General features: G+C 36.6%; 1 protein-coding gene across 1 annotated transcript in view; it reads left to right on the forward strand.

Moving 5' to 3' along the window:
• LOC131063610 (exocyst complex component EXO84B) overlaps positions 1-23,240 on the forward strand; it is a 133,125-nt gene that overhangs the window by 46,049 nt on the left and 63,836 nt on the right. The window contains exon 2 of the mRNA XM_057997492.2: positions 7,415-7,512. Coding sequence (XP_057853475.2) covers positions 7,415-7,512 — 98 coding nt within the window. The remainder of the gene's footprint in view (positions 1-7,414; positions 7,513-23,240) is intronic.

Consider the following 23,240-nt stretch of genomic DNA (forward strand, 5'->3'; position numbering starts at 1 on the left):
CCTCATGGTCGCCTGGCCCACACCAACGGCAGAGGTGCTGAGGGGTGGCTTCCTTCGTGCAATCACGGGCGAAGTGCCCCCACTGATTACAGGCCCTACATTGGATGATTGGCCGGCCCTTGGCGTCATACTGGATACGGCTTCCGTTATTGTTATTGTTGCTATTCCTTCCGCCGTTGCATCTGTTGTCCCGGTATCCTCCAGATGATGCCGTTGTGTTAGTATGTTGGCCGGTACCCGCTGGTGCGGATGTTGTGGCCTGCTCCGTGAACAGCACCTGGTTCATTTGCGTACTTCGGGTTTTCATGTTGTATGGGCACTCCTTGGTGGAGTGTCCCATCACTTGGCAAATCCCGCAGAATGCCTTCTTTTGGCAAGTACCCTTTGTGTGCCCTTCCTCTTTGCACTCAGTGCACCATATGTCCCCTTCGTTCCGATCAGTGCTTCTCATTATTTTGAATTCTTTTCTCATTCGCTCCATGTCTTTCTGGAGCGCTTGCACCCGTTTGCCAGCCTCGTCATCGCTGCTGCTTTCTTGTGAAGAGTCATCATCCTCGGATGAGGATTTATTACTTTTCTTCTTCTTTGATGTTTTGTGTTCGCTCTCCAGGTCCATCGCCCTATTATAAGCGTCGTCATATGACGTCGGGGGTACAATTTTCATCTTCCTCCGTAGGGAGGATTTCAACCCTTCAACGAACCATCGTTTCTTCAATCCATCTGCAGGTTGGCTTTCCATTTTACCCAAGAGTTCTTTCAGCCTCCGATTGTATGCCCGTACTGTCTCCCTGGTACCTTGTTTGGTACTGTATATCTCCGTTACAATTTCATTGTCATCATGGAGCAACCGAAACTCTCCCGTGAATTCCTTCTGTAGATTGGCCCACGTGGCCACTTTTTGCTTGTCCACATCGGAGTACCAATCTGTGGCAACTCCTCGTAACGTGGCTGGGAACTGCTGTACCCAGTCATCCTGGTCTGTTACTCCGTTGGCGGACCAAATGGTTTCACATGTACGACAGTGCCGTAAGGGGTCTTCCTTGCCCTCCCCTGTGAACTTTGGCAATTTTTGTTTACTTGCCATCCCACCGCTGGGTCTCGCTCCTCTAATTCCTTGTGTGCTTGTACCTGGCGATCCTCTGCCTCCTGCAATTGAACCTCCACTCGTGGGTGGAAAAAGTTGCTGACACCGAACCAAACAAATTGCCTCCCGTACGGTACCCTTGTGCTCCCTCGGCACCTTCGGTCGTACCGTCACCTTCCGTTGTCTCCCTCCGGTTGTCCTCCTGAAATGGACAAATTCTTTAGCAAGTCTCTGGTAGCGTCGATCAGGTTTAGACTTCGCCTTGTTTGTTCCACCAACTCTTCGCGGCTTCTTACCCTACGGTGGTATTCTGGCGAACTATAGAGTTCTCCTTCGGCACCCTCCGTGACTCCTTCTGGCAGCCCTACAACAGTGTAGACAGTGTAGTTCTCTCCGTCTATCTCTACCTCCGCAACCTCTGTGACACCTCCTGGGTTCCCTTCGGGCAACCCCTCGGTTGGTCGTCCCTCGGCAAGTTGCCTTAACCTACGCCTTCGTTCTATCTGCTGTCTGAGATTCAACGTGGTTTGTGCCACTTCCCATTCGTCACTCTGTATCTTTTTATTTTTGTCCTTATTTAGTCTATTGGGCATAAGTCACTTCCATACACAGCAAACACACGCCATGTACACAAAAAAAACTTTTATTTTTTTATTTTTCCTTTTCAACCATAATTTATATCAACATTGTGCCGGGATTCTTACAGGGTTCAATTTCCCCTTCGCCTCTTGTTCCATGTGCGCGTCGTCGGTCTCTGGGTTCATCTCACAGACGGGTAGGCCCATCGCGCCCGTGCGCCATCCGCCTCTTCCGTTCCCGAGTACGTCTAGGCAACGGCGCCAAATGTTTGCCCTCTCGGGTAAACGGTTAAATGCAGAAAGTAAATGCATAGAACATAATGGAAATACATTAAATAACCAGTCTCTATATTAATTCAACAGTCCATCTACAATAAGTGCCTATAACATTACATCTGACACGACTAACCTCCTCCTACTTCGAAGAAAAGGTACACAATATATAATACCCGAAGGGGCGCGACACAACCGTCGCGACTCCAACTACCTACCCGTCGGCTAACTAACTGACCGCCGTAACTCATTATTACCGACGACAACATAAACATAATATAACAACATAACATAATGATTATTCCCGTCAACAAAGGTCTTGTGTATAAATGAGAGTGATGTTTTATCTCAGCCCCTATTATCCATGCTAATGGCTGTTCAAAAAAATGAGTGGGTTGTCTCTTCCAGTGCAGCTTAATTAGTCAAAGGTGTGTTTAGTTCTTGTGAGGGAAAATTGAAGCCTATTTTGAAGAGAGAAGAGCAGAAAATAGAAAATGAGGGATTCAATTTAGAGAACTAAGAGATTACCTTGGCTAAAGATGGAAGTGTGTCAATTCTCCAAGATGTTTCTTTTGATGTTCATGCATCAATACAAGCTGAAAATGAAAGCAATGAAGTGGTCAAGCCAACAGCCTTGATTGGCCAAGAAGTTGATACAAATTCGGAAATAGTGAATGCACTACCTAGGGATAGAAATGAAGATGTTGGTGAATCATCCTTCCATTTCAATGACACAGGTTGTTTTTGGTTTGATCTCCAAAACAAGCCTTTAGCTAGGCAAAATGAAATTTCTTTTAATACTGTTTATACCTCCCCTCATAATTCATGTAGTAGGACTAATATTGGAAGTGTTGATTCTATTGAGTGCAAATCTGATTTTTCCTTGCTTGCATTTGATTTAGAGCAAAGTCCTAGTGTCTCTAATGTTTTAGATTCTCATCTTCTTGTTGCAAAGATAAAGGAAGAGGCACATTTGATTGGGGTCAGCTCTACGGTTGAGAAAAATTCTGATTTTCTCATGCAGCATGCCAAGAATTCATCATTCGTGGATGATCTAGATTGGGAAAGACATCTTTTGGTTTCAGGTGAAAAAGAAGTTCAGATTTTGTTCTATAGTGGATGGCACACACATGTATGTGGAAAATTTAATTCATAACATACCAAGAAATCAAAATAAGGTTAACATCTCCCTTGCTGATTTTCGATCAATTAAGAATAATATGGAAGAAATCAGGGTGGCTTTCTTGCATGTAATTCATGATAGAGATATGGCTACTAAGGTTGCAGAAGAGGCTATAGATTTATACAAGGAAACTTAGAAGAAGTTGAAGATTGCTGAAAGGACCCTACAAGAAACAGAAAATCAGTTTATTACTACTAAACAATTTTGGGAGCAAAAGAATAAGGGATTGGCCGACGAAATCCAGGAGATGATTGAAGAGCTTGACAATATACTGTTCAGACCAACATTGCCCAAAGTCAAAAAATAGAAATTTGGATTAGCAAGAACAATGGTTTGAAACTACTGATAATATTTTGTTTGAGTTTGATGATGATGTGGTTCATGACAATCCACTTTTTGAGTTGAATGATGGAGTTCCATCCAATTCTAGTGATGAAGACGAAGCTAAGCACAACAATATAGTGTTGAGATAGGATGGGAGTTGTGAGCTTTATACTAGTAATGCTGTTGTTCCCATAGTTCTTCGTAGAATTACAATCTATGATTTGAAAATGAGTAGATTTCCCTTTGATCAGCAATCAAGTTTGGTTTGGTTTGATTGTGAACAGATTAATGATGAGTTTTGACAGGTTCTAATGCAGATGGTGGTGAGAATTATACCAAATACTATTCCTACATTGGTTGATTTCAATTTTGATGATGACATAGACTCCTTTGAGATGTTGGCGCACTATTTGTTTCCTAATATTGAATTTAGTGTCTTCCAATATTCTAGTTTGGGTTATGATGATGGGCACTTCTTTGAGTCATGGGAATTGAGGATACCAATTGACGACACAAGACAATTTGTTATAATCAGAGTGGCGCAACGTTAGCATGGTGGCTCTTTCCTAAGACTAAAATGGAATTCTGGGATCACATGGGACTCATCAGTTGTTGAAGATGAGCTTGCAGATCTACTACGGATAATCATCAAAATCTTTTTGGGGAGAAATAAGGTGGTGACGGTAGTATGTAGTGTTCCTAACAGAAGATCACGACACCCTCCAAGATTATTATGGGATCTTGGTGCTAATTGCTTGAGGACAAGCAGTTTTGGGCGGGAGGACTTGTAATGTCCACTTTTGGCTTTAGATATAATGAAACAATTAAAAGCATGTTTAATTATTTAATGAGCCATTAGTGTAATTATTTAATATTATTCCTTTTTTAAAGGTACATCATAAGGACTATTATATAATTTACTTAAAGTCACCTTTAATTCAAAACTGAAATAAAAGTAAAGAAAATGAAAAGGCAAGAGGAAATGGAAGGCCAAGGGACATTCAAAAAGTTATAAAAGATTATTGAGAGGATTGTTTGAGCATGTTGAGTTTATTCATTTCATTGATTGTAACCCGATGTGGTTTGGAGATTTGGACATGGTCCATCTCAGCCTTCCCGAGGACGAAAACTCTCTTGAAGAAGACTAGCTACGGTAGTGAAAGATCTACTCTGGCTGGTGTTTGCTAAAGATAACAGATTGATTTGCTGTTGGTGTGTGGATTTCCAATTTGACGGTACATCCTGTATCTGTGATTGGGAGGTTTCCTGTGCATCCAATCTTTCTATAAGTTAAGTGGCTACAATTGGGAAGATAATTCTATTCTTTTGCTGAAGGTTGTAATGATTTATCTATTTTGATTACAATATTCATATTTAATTTCAGATCTCTATTTCAGTTTGATATTATATGATTTTAAATATAATTTGTTGATTGAATAGAAATCAGTTTTTCATGCAAACTGTTTGTTTAAATTAATGTGGAACATTTGGTAAAATTTGGAGCAAATATCTATAGGGGATATTACAGGTCATGAAATGGTTGTGTGATTGTTGGTATTCAAGGGGTATTTAGATAGTTGCTGCAGTTGGAATTTTATGAGGATGGTTCACTATTTATATCTAATCGTTGCTATGGATGGAATTTCGAGAGGGAGGTTGCTTGTTCATGGCGTGATGCTGTAAATTGAGACACTCTAAAACGGAGACTTATTGTATGCTGTAAATTGAGACACTCTAAAACGGAGACTTATTGTATTGGATGTTGTTTCTTGTGAATACAATTGTGAATGTTCTTTTGCTGGTAGGTATTTTTCCACTAGGGTTTCCTTGATAAAGCTTTGTGTCTCATGTGAATGTAGTGTGCCTACTCTATCATCTTCTTTCGTTCATGTTGTATTTAATATTGTTACAACAAATATAATTGTATTTTCATCACATGATCTTAAAGAATTCTATATCCAATTCCATTGGTTGTTTGCAATAGGGATTAAATTCCCAACTCAACCAGATGGGACAAAATGACATATTTGTATTGAAGAAGTTGTGGTCTTAGTGAAGGACCACTTTTCCAAAAGGCTTTTGAGGGAAGGTTTTGAGATGAGCAAACATCCTAACGATTAAAACTGCTTGAAGTTAGTTACTTCAATTTGTTGAATTAGTTAATTAGTTTTGTGGTTGTAACTAAATGGGTTAAATTGCTAGTTTTAACCTATGTTACTGGTTTTGGTATGGGATTGGGTATTGGTATTGGGCTCTAGTATGAGATGGGGTACGAGTATGGAGGTTTGGTATGTCAGTACGACAATTGTTTTCTTGGGTACGGTTGTATATATGTGTGTGTGGCTGAAAATTTGAAACTATATAGAATTGCAAATGCATTTGATATATCATATAATATTATATTGTATAATAATAATGATAATTGAATCTTTGATAGTATGATATTTCATCATTGATCAGGATATTATGATTGTAAAGATAATTGTCTAACTTGTCAATTTTGGTCTCCACTTGCAAACCTCCTTATTGTAATCAAGTTTCTTATGTGACACGAGATCCCAATAACAAGTGGGGGTTGGAAGTGGAGACCCTAATGGAGTTGAAGCACAACACTCCTCATGGGGGGTTTGGGGGCACACCATTTTCATAATTTTATCACTTAGTGACATAATTAAGTAGTTTGCAATTAGTTTGCTTAAAAAATCAGCTACCTTCCAAAATGGCTTAGGAAGGATGAGTTTGTGTGTAATAGAGTTGTGTTTGTCAAACAACAAACATAAGGGTGCATGCCATTGACCATTCTGCTCAGACTATGTTAAACAACTGTGATAAATGTGACAAGACGGTGGAGGAACTTATTGAACTCAAGGCCAAAGTTCAAGACCTGGAAGCTAAGATGGTCAACCTCTCCAAGTTCAGTTCAAAGGTTATGCACAGGCCGTGACTACTCTTTGCTTGCTATAGGACAAGGAATTCAACAAGCGCGTAGATGATAAAGGAAACCACAACAAGCTTTTTAAATTCCTCATTGAGAGGACTGAGGCAAGCTATTTGGATAGCTTTCTGTTTTTTAAGTTTTTTCTGTTTTGTTGTTTTTGATAGTATTTACTATAGACTATGCTATGCTATTTTTAAAGATACTCTAATGTGTTGTTAATGTGTTGTAACTTGTAAGCGGTCTGTGGACATGTTTGGCCAACCCTGTGGGTTTTTTGTTATATAGGGACAACACCCTTGTTTTGCTGCTTAATATTATAAAAAACAAACATAAGGGTGCATTTAGGGTTTAGGGTTCTTTTAAAGTTTTTAAATTTTTTTTTAGTGTTTAAAAAATTCATTTTTAATAGTTTTTAAGGTATATTTTTTTTCCCCATTATGGCATTTGGGAGCACCTAAGAGTGGGTTGGGAGCATCCCCTGCTGCCTCAGCTTTGTGAACCTGGGGTGTCAGGGATGCTCTTGATCCGTTCCTGGTATGCTCCCATTGCCGCTCCCAAACCCAGGTTGTTTCAGTATGGGAACGGGAACCGATTCAGGAGAACCTAGTAACATAGTTTTTAAATTGTTAGTGCTCAACTTACATAATAATTAATAAAATTAAAAATACATCGATGATAAATCTTGCTTAGATCCATTGGACCTCTATTGTACTTAAAAGAGTTGTCTATATTAAGAGCCCTAATCTGCAATGTGTTACATACTCATCTTGATGATGCATCGTGTAGTGTGATTTAAATTTTTAACAGTTAAAAAAGTTCAATACACAACTTTTATGCAGAAGCGTTGTTTTTAATCAGTAGACTTTGGAAGCATATGTTATTTAATTTTATATTTCTTTATATTTTTTATTTTAAAAGCTGAATGCTTTTTTTTTCAGCAAACATCTCAAGGGTGCTGCGACAAGCATTTTTATATTGTCTCGATAATGTTGGGTTTTTTGGTATTAATACTACAGTGGCATGCTTTTATGCAGGGAATAAGGCAACTTTGCTCACAACTATTACACATGAAGGCATCATCTGCTGAAGAATTGCATTGTCATGCTTCCTCAAAATACTCAGCATTTTTTAGGTGACTGTTGTTTCAATTAAGTTTTCCCTTACACTCTTTGGTGGCAAATATCTCTGATGGAAAAAGACCTTTTTCACTCTGATTTATTATTTCTGTTAAATATATGATCACATTCAATCAAACATTTTCATATTTGAAGTTTGAATTGTGCAAGGTTCTATTTTTGATCTAATTGGTTGTTGGATACATTTTTTGGAGCCTTTTGAGATTTTAGAATCTTGCAAAACTGTTGAAATTCCCCGTGGCTTTTTATTTTGTTAAAAAAGAGATCTTATTAGAATCATTGTATATCTGATATGGTTGTGATAACACACATGAGCTTTTAGTCTGTTAGAGCCCTAGGGGTGTGCTGAAGAGATTGTTAAGAACTGTTAAACTGATTCAGCACTCATAATCACAATCATTCAGGGAACAACAACTGATCCTCAAGGAATATGGAAATCTTTTCTCATATGTTATTTCTTGTACACATGAAGTAAGAAAAATAAATGGGATAAATTTTAGAAAACCTCCATAAAAAGCAAGGATTACGTGGCAAAGATGATATATGATGGATATGATTGGAAAAACAATTATCCCCAACCCTGTTGTTCTTGTATCTTAAATCCCACTCGCTCCCACAGTTGTATGCTTTATCTTAGTTGGCATAGTATATATAGACCATGACATGAAATGTAAGTTTTTTGTCATTTGACCCATTGATGGATGGATTTATGACTTCTTTTAACTAATTCTTCTAATGTCTGTCTTGAGATCCATCTGCTTAAGAGTTGATTCTTATGTGAATGAAATAGGTGCTCTTTCTCCTTGTCTTGGTCTGCAGTATTTGACATAGTTTCTGCAATAACTGTCAAAATTTCTGTTTCACCTTTTCCTTTCCCACACTGGATTGTGACTGTACTAATTGTGCAAGAAAGATTTATTACAGCCATGATATTCATGGTTTCAATATGTTGTAAATTGACACAATTTCATATTACTTTCCTCTTGATTTGCTCTGCAGCTTTTGGCAACATTCTTTCTTCTGATTGTTCTACAGAGTAATTTGTTGTGGCTGTACACACCAATTACAATCTTTCTAGTTGTTGTGGAGTTTCAGTTTGATGAAAACATATGTTCTGCTAGTTTTTGCATTCTTCTTATGTAGGCGCTTTGTATTTGTGGAATTACCTTTTTTTGACAAGCCTTGCTCTTATACTTACCTTCAATACTTGTCATGAAATGAAAGGTAACAGAAATTTTTGTACCAAGAACAATTCCATTTCTGTGGAAAAATACTACTACAGGCTGCTATGATATTTCAACCCTTCTGGAACACTCAAACTCTCAAATATCAATATGTGCTGTGAGTTTGGGAAATTCTGAACTGTTTAGTGACTTTGGTCCCACTGTTAATGCCATTTATTCCTTTTCTTAAACTGATTGCCACAACAGTATGGAGTTGGAATTTATCAATGAATTCTTTAGCAAATCGCTAATAGGTACTTTCTTATTCTCATGTTTATATTGCAACTCCAATTGGCAGCCTTCAGCTGGGGAAGGCTTGAAAATTTCTAGATTTGAGTAGTTCTTGATTGAAGATGTGATTCAACCTTCTAAAGCAAATTATCCAAGGTCTTTGGATCATATTTCTCTATATCTGTTGAATATCAAGATTGACGTAGACTTTGTGCAAATAGTGACCACTTAACCTGAAACTACAATATTTGCTTGGTGCACATGGAGACGTAAAATTGTTTAGAATTTAGTCAAAGTAAATGCACATCTGATTTACGTGTTTCCTCACCTGATTGTGAATCATTGACATACCAAGTTAGTGTCTGTTGCAATTTTAAATTGTGTTGAGTGTAAAGGAAAGATAGACTGGTGAGCCGTGGGTTGGAATTACACACTCATTTTATTATGACATCATTCAACTGTGCTTTCTGATCTCGGAGCCTTTGCACTCTGTACCATTGTCCAAGCCCAGGATGATTTGCGCGACATCAATAACATGCGAAGGCTAGTTGCCTAAAAATTAAGCAGAAAACAGAAACATTCAGAAGGCAGTAAATCATATTAATTGAGGATGTAGAGATACTATGCCTTGGAAGGAATATTTCTGAAATTGTAACTTCCATCACTATTAATTTATGTTACACCAATTTTTTGGGACAGGGACAGCAGGGGATGGGGGCAGGTGCGAGAGAAAGGAGGACATGTTTCGGGGACAGATTTTCTGGAGGACAGCAGATGACAGTTATTAAAAAATAAGCGATTTTTTTTCTAAATATAGGAAAATTTCAATTATTCATATGATAACAATTGTAACATTGATAAGTCATTAATCATATACATATAGATCCTTAATACATAACAGAAAAATTGAATTGAGAGTTCACATGAGAGACAACAAACAAATTAACAAAATTTAATTGCTTTCATTGTCGATATACATATATGCTATGTAAAAATTACAACAAAATGCTTGAAGGCTGCAAGTTTCAATTACAAAGTGACAAAAGCATAGAAAATATGCTACTGCCTCCAATTGGCATTTGCTAACATTGAATCAAAATTGAAGTCTGAGTTTGAGTCTTGCCATTATGAGGGGCTGCCTCATCCAATTGAACCCCAACTAATCCCTCTTGTGCCTCCTCATCAATCTGGGTGGCATCTTAGAATCAACATCTCATTGTAAAGTTGGTGTTTGTTGACATTTTGGAGTTTGACAATCATGAAATCACAAGACCTTATGTGCGACCACCAGACTTCTCAGCTCGTCTAAAGGTAAGTCTATTTCTCTTGATAGATTAGACAATGTTGTATGTGGACCAATTTCTCTTTGTAGGTGAGGATTTAACAACCTATGAAAGGATGTGAATGGCAACCATTCTCACTTTGGTGTATGCTTGCCATATCTTCACTTTTGATTTGTTGAATATTGGACCATGAAGATTAGCAAAGGCAAGCCACTATGTGCAAAGAAAGTTGACTGCTTATCTGAATATATCTTTTGAAGAGCCTTCATTAACCATTCTGCCATCGCCACATCATCACAAGGCAACAACTTCCCAGTTTTTGGTGCATATCATTTGGGATTTAGAACAAGCATTGCCATATGAATAAGGGTGTTCATAGTGTTCAATTGCCACATCATGATGAGCTTGATATGCCCCTCATATAATTCCAAATTAGAACCCCTATCACAAATTGTTTGTTTTATCTGCCAAAGCATGTTATTGTTGTTAAATGTCTCACATATTTTTCAAGACTATGAGAGTTTGTATCAACATATCTAATGACATCTACAACAAGTGAGATGGAGCAAACATATCTGCCAATAATTAAAAAAACAAAGAGTAAGAATTAAATGCAAAGAGAAAATGCTAATACAAAAATGAATATGCTTACCAAGTTATAAATAGTAATCAATTAATATTTAAATAAAAAATAAGAATTCTCTTACCTCGAATTGGATCTACAATTGTTATCTAGGATCCTTTGTTTATCACCTTTTCCTTAATTGGTGTTTGCATCAGTCCATCCACTTATTTTGTATCAATCGTCAATGTAGAGCCATCCAAATGGATATACATTACAGAGGCCACGCCAACAAGGGCGAGTTGCATGCCACCGCATGTTTGGAAAGGGTACAAACCACGTCCTCTATCACGATCCAAGTTTTAAATTTGCTCTAAGTATTGCCCTTAAATGGAATATTTAATTGACAGAATAACCATTTCCAGCTATTTATTAATTAAATTAAAAGGCATCGTACTCAAGGCGCTATTCGGCTTGATTTAATATCAGTGGCGTCCTCAATACTTTTTTTTTGGTTTGTATTTGTAGAAGATTCGAACTCAACACCATCTAGATGCCTACAACATGGACTTTGCCATTAAACCAAGTGCCCTTTGGTTTCCTTAATACTTTCCACAGACAGCATATTCTATTTTTGGGCACTATGAATATTTGGTAGGGTCTTTCTTTTAAAATTTCATGTGTGAATTTCTTGTGTAGGAGTGGTGAATTTTAAATTTTACTCGCGAGTTGTTTCTCCAGTAGAAGCGGCTATCAATGGGGACACGTTATACATCATGGCAAATTTTAAATTTCTGTGCTGCCCAAGGGAAATAAAATCCTTAGTATGTACTTGTCGGCTGCAGCTATTCTGGCTCCAAAATGGTCAAATTGTACATCGTGTTATTGACATGTTAGTCAATCGCAGCCGTTATTTACAAAATCTACGATGTAAAACATGTGACTAACTTGCGTGTTATGCACACCGTACTGCTGTTTTGGAGCCATAATAACTGCACCCTGTACTCTTCACCACATCAACGAAACCTGTGCAATCCAATCAATGACCATTTTGGCCAATACACGACATTGGCTATGGGGCCAGAACACACACACCCACCCATGAGCATGTCCATAGCCACTCTGTAGGTACGTACAAGTCAACCTTATCCACTCACATTTTCTAGACAGGACTGCATGATTACCAAAAGTTAATTATTATTGTCAGAATGTAAAGATTGTATGGAATGTTGTAGTACCTTTTTCTTATTTATTTAAATTTTATTTATTGTTTTACAAATAATATTAATAGAAAATTACAAATTAATTTTAATAGTGATTAGTAATTTTCAAAATCTATTAATAATTTAAAATAATATTTAGTGATAAATTTTAATAATGGAATAACAAATTAATTTTTAAATTTTAATTTTTTATTTCTTTTGACTATTTTGATTAATTATTTAATTTTTGATAGAAAATCATAAAAATAAAAGAAAAATTTATATTTTTTATAATTTCTTACGATTTACCAATGATTAAAAATTTGTTTGTTGATAAGTTTTAATTATGAAATAATAGATTAATTTTTAAAATATATATTTTTATTTATTTTCATTATTTTTAATTAATTATTTAATGTTTCAACTTAATAGTATTTATATATGTATCTAAAAATTATAAATTAATTTTTAATATTTTATTTGTGTTTATTTTTCAAATATTTTATGTTTATTATTATATGTCTATATTTTATCAAAGGGTAAGAGTTTTGTCAAAATAGTTTAATAGAATTAGGGTTAATAGCGTTAGCATGTACCATTTATGTTCGAGCGTATTATTATTATTATTATTTTTTTGATCGGTAATAGTTGTATTATATTAATGCAGAATTTAAAAACATACATAGATACCATCTCCCATAAACCATTTACATGCTGTAAACAACAATCCCCATACCATCCACAACCATACAGCCTATTCTAAAACCTTACAGCCTATGCAAGCCAAAAAACGAACCAGTCCAGTGCTCCCGCCAGCCAAATATTACAGAAATATAGTTTTAAAAGCTACTATTAACAATGATTCAATAAAGCATGTAAACAATAATGCCTAGATGGCCACTCACTCGCTCTCCCTCTGGTTCTCCTTCTCCCCATCCACCTTGTCGGCTGGAGCTTTACCCCTTGCCGCTTCACGCTTCATCTTTGGGATGCAATCCAGACATCTAAAGTCAAGGTCACCTTCCAAACTCGCCAGCAGCTGAACAACCCGACCTTCCTCAAACCTGTCTCTCAGCTCCCTATCGACCTCCATCCGCGCAACCACCTTTAAAGCCTTCAAGACTTCATCCGCCCTAATTAGTTTTACATATATCTTCATAGCTTCCCATCCAATGCGAGCATGTTCACGACATTGTTCCTTTATGTCATCCTCTAGCCCACGGACAAAAGGCAGCAACTTCTCCTGGTCATCTCCCTCCTTGATGCGAATGCCTACTCGGGGCACAACCCACTCTAGAATCGAGTTGAGGTTGATCAAGTACTCCCCATCAATCAGTTTGGTCAATGTGAGTCTGATTTTCTCCACCTCCAGCTCGAACTCGCATGCCCATGCTAGAATCAAGGAGTACACCTCCATATTCGTTCGGTAGCGATAATGGATATACACCACCTCTTCTGCAAGCATGAGGTGAGCCACACTCCACAGCTTCTCTGCCTTGTAACAGAAGAGTCCTTGCATCCTCTTCTTCGTCACTTTGCCCAGGAAAGGCACCAACTTCTTATCTGTGCGCAGGGTGAAGTTTGCTTCCATGATCATCTTCAGAAGGAAATCGCTCCAGCTTCTGCAATAACAATGTCATAAGAGCCACAAAGTACTACATCAATTAAAAAACATACAACCCCTAGCTCTTAAACCAAAGGGAAATAAATTCCTCCGCCATCATTTGGGATGAGTAATAAATGCAGGAGTGATGGCGTAAAAGCCATGAGATTGCATGGAAGATTTGCTGCCATCCGCCACCCTCTCTAAAACGTGCAACCTGCCATGGATAACTACCACTTTCAAGAGCAAGTGCTAGCTTGCATGGTGTACTTGCCAAAAATTTCCTTGTTTACATATTGTAGGCTGCGAATTCCTAAGACTACATTTAAGACCACCTCCACAGTCTTCCATCTCCTTTCCACCACTTGGCCATATAACTATCCATTTCACAACCACTATTAGAGAGCAAATCTGCCACTACATTTGCTCCTCGCCTGACATGGGAGACACGAAATTCCACAAATGGCTCGAGTTTCTCTCGGATAATAGACACCCAACAATTTAATTTCCAGCATGGAGTGTTGCCTTTAGTGTTGCCTTTAGCAATTGCGTTAATGACTACCTGAGAGTCTCCTTCCAAATGCAGCCGTTGTACTTTCATATTTAAAGCCAACTCAGTTGCCAGAAGTGCCGCCCGAGCCTCCGCTTCATTATTCGTACCATCCTGCAAGCGTTGTGCTCCTTTGAAGAGGATAGATCCGTTATCATCCCTCGCCACTACCCCAACACTTGAGATTCCCGGATTTCCTCTAGAAGCACCATCGAAATTGACCTTTATCCATTCTTTACTAGGTGGTTCTCATGTGACCTCCCCTATATCTGAGAAAGGAGCAACCCCCAAAGACCCATTAACAGGGTAAGAGCGTATTATTATTATTAATAACATAATATTATTCAAGTTAATATTAATATTATTAACATGATATTTATTATATAACAATATTTTATCGTGTGAATGATTTTCAACCTTCAATATAAAGGGTAAGAGTTTTGTCAAAAGAGTTTTATTGAATTAGGGTTAAAAGAGTTAGCATGTACCATTTATTTTCAAGCGTATTATTATTTTTAATAGCTAAATATTAATCAATTTAATAATATTAACATGATAAGGTACATTTTAATTCTTAATTTAATTAATTTAATGTCCCCACTTTGAAATAGAATTCAATGGTAAATAATAAAAAATAAATTAAAATGCAAAAGAATAAAAATTAAATTAAAATAAAAATATAAATGAATATAATTAAATATAACTAAAATTTAATTGTTAATGAATGTTCAAAAGACATGGAATGAAAAGTTGCGACTCCCTCAAACATGAGAAAGGGAGAAGAGAACCTCATTTGAGAGGGGATAATTTGGGAATCAGAAGTGCAGATCAGATTTAAATATGAAGTGCAGATCTGATTGTGAAAGGTTGTGTCCCTTTCAAAGGGCATAAATAATGAAGAGTTGCACTTTTTCAAAGGGTGCTAATGGTGAAAGGGTGTGTCTCTTGCCAAAGGGCATACATGATGAAGAGGTGTGACCTTTCCCTCACATTGAGAGATATAAAGGAAAGGAATCAAAAGCCTCCACTGACATTGCCATTGATCAGATCATATCAGAACTGTTATTAAGTTACAGGCAGTAACATCCTTGTTCTTGGTGGTATGCATGGGGATGTGCTTAATATGTATGCTTAATATATGACACGATATAATGTTCTTATGCAGAATTTAATAGTAATATTAATACATAGTGCAATATGTATGACAGTCTGTTGATGTGTTTTTTATGCACCTCAAACACATAATAAAATACCAAGGTATCTTATCCTCTCTTGAACAAAATCTTCCCATGCTAAACTATGTGATCAAATGGAAGACTCCAAGGTTCCGAAATGTCAGGTCTTGACGTGTGGATAAGCTCAATGGTTTGATGTGATTTGCTGGATACACAAAGGGACTGGAACTTGACCATCTGATATGGCAATCTTGTGATGCTTTCTCTCCTAAATAACCTGAATTGAAAAAAAAGGACAAAAGGGGAAGGGTTTAGGAAGCTAGTCTAATCCTAGGAATGTAAGAAGTAGTGAATGTCTTGGTGAGACTCAACTAGACTTTGCTTTGACATCAATGAACAACTCCACAAAGCTAGTGCAATCTTCAAAGGTAAATATATAATGTTCAAATTACCACCAACAATATAGACACCATCAAGGCAATGCATATCAATGTGTGAATAGCAATTGAAGTTAAGCTTGAATAAGGATTCCAGTTGACCACGCAAGGCGAGTTTACAATCAGCGAACTGCTAGTAGTATGGATATGCGAATTTCGCCATTAATCATCCACAAAATCTTTCATTCATCTAATCAACATTAAAGCAAATGAGAAGTAGAAACCATGCGACTAGTTGAAACAACACATTTCACCATATCTTCAATGAAAAAAGTATATTCATTTGCAAGTCTTAGCAACAATTTCTTCTTCTTCTACTCAACTCTACTCGAACTTCTAATTCCTAATTGCCTTGGTGTAATGTACTCACTTTGAAATAGAATTTAATAACAAATAATAATAATAATAAAATTAAAATATAAAAGAATATGATTAAATATAACTAGAAGTTAATTAAGTTAATGAATTGTCAAAAGACAAAATGAAAAGTTGTGACTCCCTCAAACATGAGATATAAAAGGGAGAAGAGAACCTCATTTGAGGGGGGATAATTTGGGGGAATCAGAAGTGCAGTTCTGATTTAAATAAGAAGCGCGGATCTGATTGTGAAAGATTGTGTCCCTTTTAAAGGGCAGAAATAATGAAGAGTTGCACTCTTTCAAAGGGTGCTTATGGTGAAAGGTTATGTCTCTTGCCAAAGGGCATACATGATGAAGAGGTGTAACCTTTCCCTCACATTGAGAGATATAAAGGGAAGGAATCAAAGCCTCCAATGGCAGCACCATTGATCAGATCCAATCAGATCAGAACTGTTATTAAGTTACAGGCACTAACATCCTTGTTCTTGGTGGTATGCATGGTGATTATGGAAAAGAAAGGATGAAGCATACACAACAGAGATTATCGAATCAGAATATCATCAAGCATTCACTCAGATCAAAGGTTCGAAAGTGGGAAGAAGATCAGATCTGGACATTATAATTAATGGAGTAAACTGTAGACTCGAACACATAGTGGGGATTGTGGTATGTGTTGCCTATATAGGGTACATTGCATACTATTTATCTAAATGCTACTGATTAAATGATGCCTAGCGACTATGACCGTTTTGCATAGTATAATAAATGTATATCTGAATATGTTTGTAAATACAGTAGCAATATTTATATAGAATTAGTTCCATGTGAGGCATATGCACTGAAAGAAGTGGTCCAATCTGCTTGTGGCATCTTCTAGGAAGAAGATAGAGGTGTAATCCAGTGATGATGAGGGGCTCACAATTGGTCATAAGGACCCATGGAGTCAAAGAACCAGTTACTCCCTCTGCCAAACTCACAAAGATGGTGATGTGTGTAGAGGTAATGGGCTTGGAAGGGACAACAACATGGGCTGCCAAGTCTAGCAAGGAGGTTAGAAGCAACCATTCCTTGGACTTGGTAGACAATGGACCCAAGCAACCCTTTCATGTCTTGGTGTATAGGTAATGGGCTTGGAAGGGACAACAACATGGGCCGCCAAGTCTAGCAAGGAGGTTAGAAGCAACCATTCCTTGGACTTGGTAGACAACGGACCCAAACAACCCTTTCATGTCTCGATACCCACTCTTTCTGTTGTTACCATTGAATAGATTATGATTGATTAAGAATGGATATGCTTGTAGGTGTTTGCCTTTCCTTGTGGGTGCAGGTTATCTTTATAAGTATCCACTCTAATACAAGGTAAGTCTCAAGCCCTATTTTTTATTTATAAATTTATGAATTCTTGATTGCAGTAGGCTATTAGATTCAAGGATAATTACATTGAGTATTGCGATAAATATCCGTTTTAGATATATTGTTAGCAAGTTAAGAATGGAAATAGTTTCCTAATCAAGCAAATTAATTTAAGTCATAAGTGTATTGAAATTAGGTAATTGTTGTTGAAAAGGCCTATATCCAGTAGGGGACATTAAACTTGGCAACTATTCTTCTACTCTTCTAACATTGGCCTTTTCAAATGAGAGCATTGAGCTTATATAGAGGTCTCATTACAATGAACGACTCAGATTGATTCAAGATCAATGGCCAAGATTACAAGATAAAACCCTAATTAGGGTTTGTTACAACCACCATTACATTGGCCAATGAGAGATGAGGATAGGTAAAATAAATAATATTTGCTGTAGCGCCACATGTCACTTATCCCATCCTTGAATGAATGCAAACTTGGAACCCCCTTGATTGGATGAATGGTGATTGGGATGCCACTTCAGCTTGCCTTGTAGATTTGATTAACTTGTCCTTTCACCTTGAACAATTTCATCCTTATGTCTGGAAATTTTCCCTATCTTGAAATATTTCCTTCCTTGGCGTTCTTTGGTATTGAAATTTCTTGACGTAGTACCTGATTTTATGTTGTTTCCTCCCTTTTGTTCCTGGTGGAGTCCTCTAAGTTGTATCGTCATTCCTTTGAAGGTGTTGATCTTCCCCATCCTCATTTGTGATGTTGTCCTTGCAATATGCTTGTAGAGTCCTTTCTCCAAATCGTACCTTATCTTTTCTTGGATTTGCACCTTGATTCCTCCTCATAGCATTGTTTAAGTTTCTTCATTCTTGCATTTCACTTGCTTGTCCTCTTGGAGCTGATCTTTCATGATTTGTTGCTTTGAATTGTTGAGCCCTTGGTATCCCTGCAAGTTGCATCCTCTTTCATCTCAAGCCTTGATTGTTGTGCTTCCTTTCCTTGTAGCAAACGTGCAAAACAAACAAACATTGAATCAAACACCTATGGGATAAACTTTGTTTCAACCTTGGTGAGAAATCGATCATCATAAGGACAGATCACTTCTTAAAACATTTGCATTATCTTTGTCCTTTTCTTCACTCAGTGGAAATTTGATGCATATAGGGACCACTTTGTCATTGATCTTCATTTGAATTGATTTGTACCTTGGTGGAGAATCAATGGGTATAGGGACAAAATCAGTCCTTAAATTTTACCTTGTAATGGTTTTCATACCCCTGGCTGGAAAATCGAACCTCATCGGGACACCTCAATGTTCCTTACTTTGTCCTCATTCGTGATGGGTAAGTTGATTGTTATTCCTGAGTGGAAAATCGAACCTCATAGGGACTTTTGTTCCCAACTTTTGTCCCAACTTGTGATAGGTAATTTGAACAATTAATTTTCCAGAATTAGCTTAGGTTTTGATTTCAAATGATTTTTAGACTTATGAGTTTTCTAAAATCAGAAATTCGAAGTTATGAAACACAATTCTGGAAAGTACAAGTGTTTGGATCAAAATCTGGAAAATTCGCCTTAAATAAACCTGATTTTCAGACTTAGGATAGGTCTGATTTCAATGTGTAAGTCTGAAAATGCCCTTCCCAACTCAGAAAATGAATGATATTGCAACCTGGTTCGCTGTTTCAGGTCTGATTTCTGAGTATAAAGGTCTGAAACATTTCTGAAAATCGTGTTCTATCAGCTGGAAATCATCCCCTTCATGGTGCATTTCATGTAGCTGATGTAATCTGTGTTTGCTCGGCTGGAAATGGTGTGTTTTCAGTCTGAGATCATGGCTGGTAATGGTGGTCTCAGCCAACAATGGCGCCTTTGATTATGTTGCAAATGCCTCCAATGGTGGCGCTATCAATGCCTTAGACAAAAATCACACCCCCTCCCCCTTAGGCGATTCCAATCCTTACTTCCTTCCAGCTCGCTTGAAGTCAAGTCAGTGACTTAATCACATAATATTGCTTGCTGGTCTGTACTTTTATTCAGCTTTTCACCTTTCACTTTCACCACACAGCGAATGTGGGATAAAAAAATGTGTTAACCTAGCAAGTTGGAAAATCACTATGTATTCGGACATTTAATTTTGACTTTCTTTTTCCTTTGTTTCATCCAAAGAAGCAAGAGTAGGGAAAAAAACCCGATTATACCCGATTAATCGGGAATCGGCACCCACGCCGATTAATTCCCCCAAAAAATCGTGTTTTCTCAGTCAACGTTTTTCAATGAGTTTTTCACTGAAAAAGTCGCGATTAAAACGCGATTTAGTCGGGAAAAAATCGCGAACCCTAAAACCCGACAATATGGCACGAAAACGAGGAAAGAAAAGCCGCGAAAATGAAAAAAATGTCGTGAGAACTCCATAAATCCTGTTGCGCGGCCAGGTATTTATGCTACGCAACAAGAACAACCCACCATTAGCCAAGTATTAATGCTACGCCATCACCAACTGCAAATTTAATATCATTTTTAAAAAAAAAAATTGCAAATGTTAGAATTTTTTTTTGGAAATTGCATATTATTGAGTTCTGTTATGAACATATTTGTGATTTTTTTTTTTTTGTGAATTTCATTTTTATATACAGTATATACATATTAACAGTTAATATACAATATTACAATATACTGTTAATATACAATATTACAATATACTGTTAACTGTTAACTGTTAACTTACTGTTAATTTAGTGATTGTATATTAACAGTATATTAACTGTTAACATGTACTGTTATACAATATAGTGTTAATCTGTTAACAGTTAATATACAATATATATACTGTATTTACTGTTAATATTACAGTAATACAGCATATTAACAGTATATACTATATATATTGTATATGATATTTACAGTAATACAGTATAATAACAGTAAATTAACAGTAATATTACTGTAATATTGTAAATATTAAGTGCATTATTGTAAATTTAATTATTATCGTATTACTGTAAATTTAATTATTAACAGTAATATTACTGTATTTTTGTAAATTTAATTATTAACAGTAATATTACTGTATTTCTGTAAATTTACTGTAAATAATTATTAGCAATAGTATTACTGTATTACTGTAATTTAATTCACTGTATTATTGTAATTTAATTTACTGCTATTTAAATTTAAATTACAGAAAATTTAAATGTCATTCTCTCTGAAGTTATTAACATTTAATATTCAAAAAAATCAAAATTTAATATAAATGTGTTCAAGTGTCTATTTCATTTGCCTACAATATCTCTATGCTATGCAAATGCCCTAAAATATATAAAAAAAGTAGTTTTTGATTGTTTTTCTGCAATTTTTTACGTTTTTTTGTAAATCTGATTTTTTGCCGATTTTTTCCTGATTTTTTGAAAAAATCCTATACTTCTGTTTTGCCGATTAATTCCCCAAACGATTATTGCTTCTTTGGTTTCATCCACCAAATGAAATGGTGGAAAATCGCATCTCATGAGGACTGATTTCCCACCCAAATCATACTCATTTCGCATTAAAAACCCATTTAAATTTGTAAGGGGAAAATCGATGGCCATTGGGACTTAGTTTTTCACCATAAATTCACTTTTCCTTGCATATTGCGTCTTGAGTGGAAATCCTCTAGTCATCGGGACTGATTGTCCTTAAGAATCCCATGTTATTTTTGATCTGCAGCTCCTTGGTGGAAAATCGATGGTCATCTGGACACTTGAACTTGTTCAAATCCTTGCAAATCAGCCTCAAGTGGAGATTCGGTCTCCATAGGGACACTTCAGTCCTTAAAAATTTTTTGATTGACTTGAGTGGAAAATCCAAGGTCATCGGGACTAATGGATTTGTATTACCTTTTCTCATATACCCACTTGCAGCCTTATTCACTTTCATCCCACTTTGTTCTACTCCACAATGAATGTGGGATAAATTTTATAAAATACCAGCATGGTGGAAAAACATGGGTCATTGGGACTAATGAATTTTTTGTGTTTTCTGATCTTTTTGATATTTTTTGCATGTAATGGATATACAGGAAATAATAATGAAAATACTGAAATTACAACCCTGGACCTTTTCATAAATAATCACCCCAAAAATCAGAATTGAATATTTTCTTAAATCTGGATTGATTACCTACCCATTTGTGTGCTCTGTCTGGTATAAAGGATCAACAAGGAATAGCATTGTTTGTAATTATCTTTTCAGCCTATAATCAGCAGTGACAACAAATATATACGGCCCAGGGTTTAAACTAAAAATCTGCAATTTTGTTGCCCTTGGGCTTACTGATAATTCTGATCCAAATCTGCTGTGATTTAAACCTAGAAACTCTACGCTGGATCCTTGAGATGAACCGGTGAGCCCTTGAATTGGTATGGCGAGCAAAATGAATGCTCAACACCACTAATCTACAATTCATCCTCTTCCAATCTGCCCTCTGTTTTCCTCCTATATGACTGATCAAAACTTTATCAGACTAAATGATAATGAAGTGCAAGCACAACCCCTGAAATGGAGTTATCAACAAGGTATTCTTGGGTGATTTTTCACACCTGCAAATAGCGTTCCTCTTGAGGGATTTCGTCCTCAAAAAGCCATTGCTCTCAGTACAACCAGCAAACCCTTCTCAACTCTCATTATAAATTAATGAGCTCTCAAGAGCCCTTTTATAACCTTCTCAAAAACCCACGACTTGGAGGAAATGAAATGCACTTTTATAATTTCATTTCATCTCAGTTAATCATTTAATGTAATTGGTGCCCCCATAAAGGCTTAATAAATGAATTTATAATGATCAAAATAACATGCAATTAAGACTCCGTACATCCCCTTAATATAAAGTTATTAATTAAATTAATAGTATTAAAGTTGAAACATTAATAAATGAATATTAATCATTAACTCCAATAAATGCCAATATCCGAATGTTTAATTAATTCTGCCAACTACCTAGTAATAGCCGTGGTACCCTCCAACCATCCAGATGACTTACTATAAATAGTATGGACGCTAACATCCAAGTGACTTACTAAAAATAGTAGGTGTGTATTAAATGGCTTTGACTGGTCCCTAGAAGGCAATCCAAGAACCAATTGATGAATTGAGTTGGAGAACACTGGATCTGCTGAAGAACCCTGAATTACCCTCTAAGGGCCCCCTAATCACCACATTAGCCTACGGGGACCATTGATAATAGGCTAACCTTTGAAAATAACTAATGCTTAGGAAGGTGTAAAAATGGGGACATTACAGAGATAAGGATTGTCCTAGAGTTCAACTTTGAAACACAAGGAAAATTAATGAAATGGAAGTCCAAGTTTGGGGAAAGATGGAATAAGTATCAAGGAGATGGATGGCCCAACATCTTAGTCTAAAGAATTTACAAACTTTTGGGGTGTGAAAAGGTGACATTAGCATGATGTCATGATAACATTAACAAGTATGACTTAGTAGAGTACTTTGAAAAGTGGATAACATTAGCACCATACAGTGATGATGCTAGCAAGTGTGGATGGACACAACTTTGATGGAAGGGTGACATCAGCATTGGGGAATCAGAGTTGGAAGGAAAGCACTCATGCAAGATGAAGTTTGGATCTTTGATAGACAAAGAATTTTTTGAACAAAGGGAGATTGCAAAGGCTTGGTATGGAGGGAAGCGATATTCAGTAAAAAACAAATGGGACAACTTTGAAGGGAAAAGATTGGGGA

The sequence above is a fragment of the Cryptomeria japonica genome, chromosome 4 (genome assembly GCF_030272615.1).
Source record: "Cryptomeria japonica chromosome 4, Sugi_1.0, whole genome shotgun sequence".
Lineage (NCBI taxonomy): Eukaryota > Viridiplantae > Streptophyta > Pinopsida > Cupressales > Cupressaceae > Cryptomeria > Cryptomeria japonica.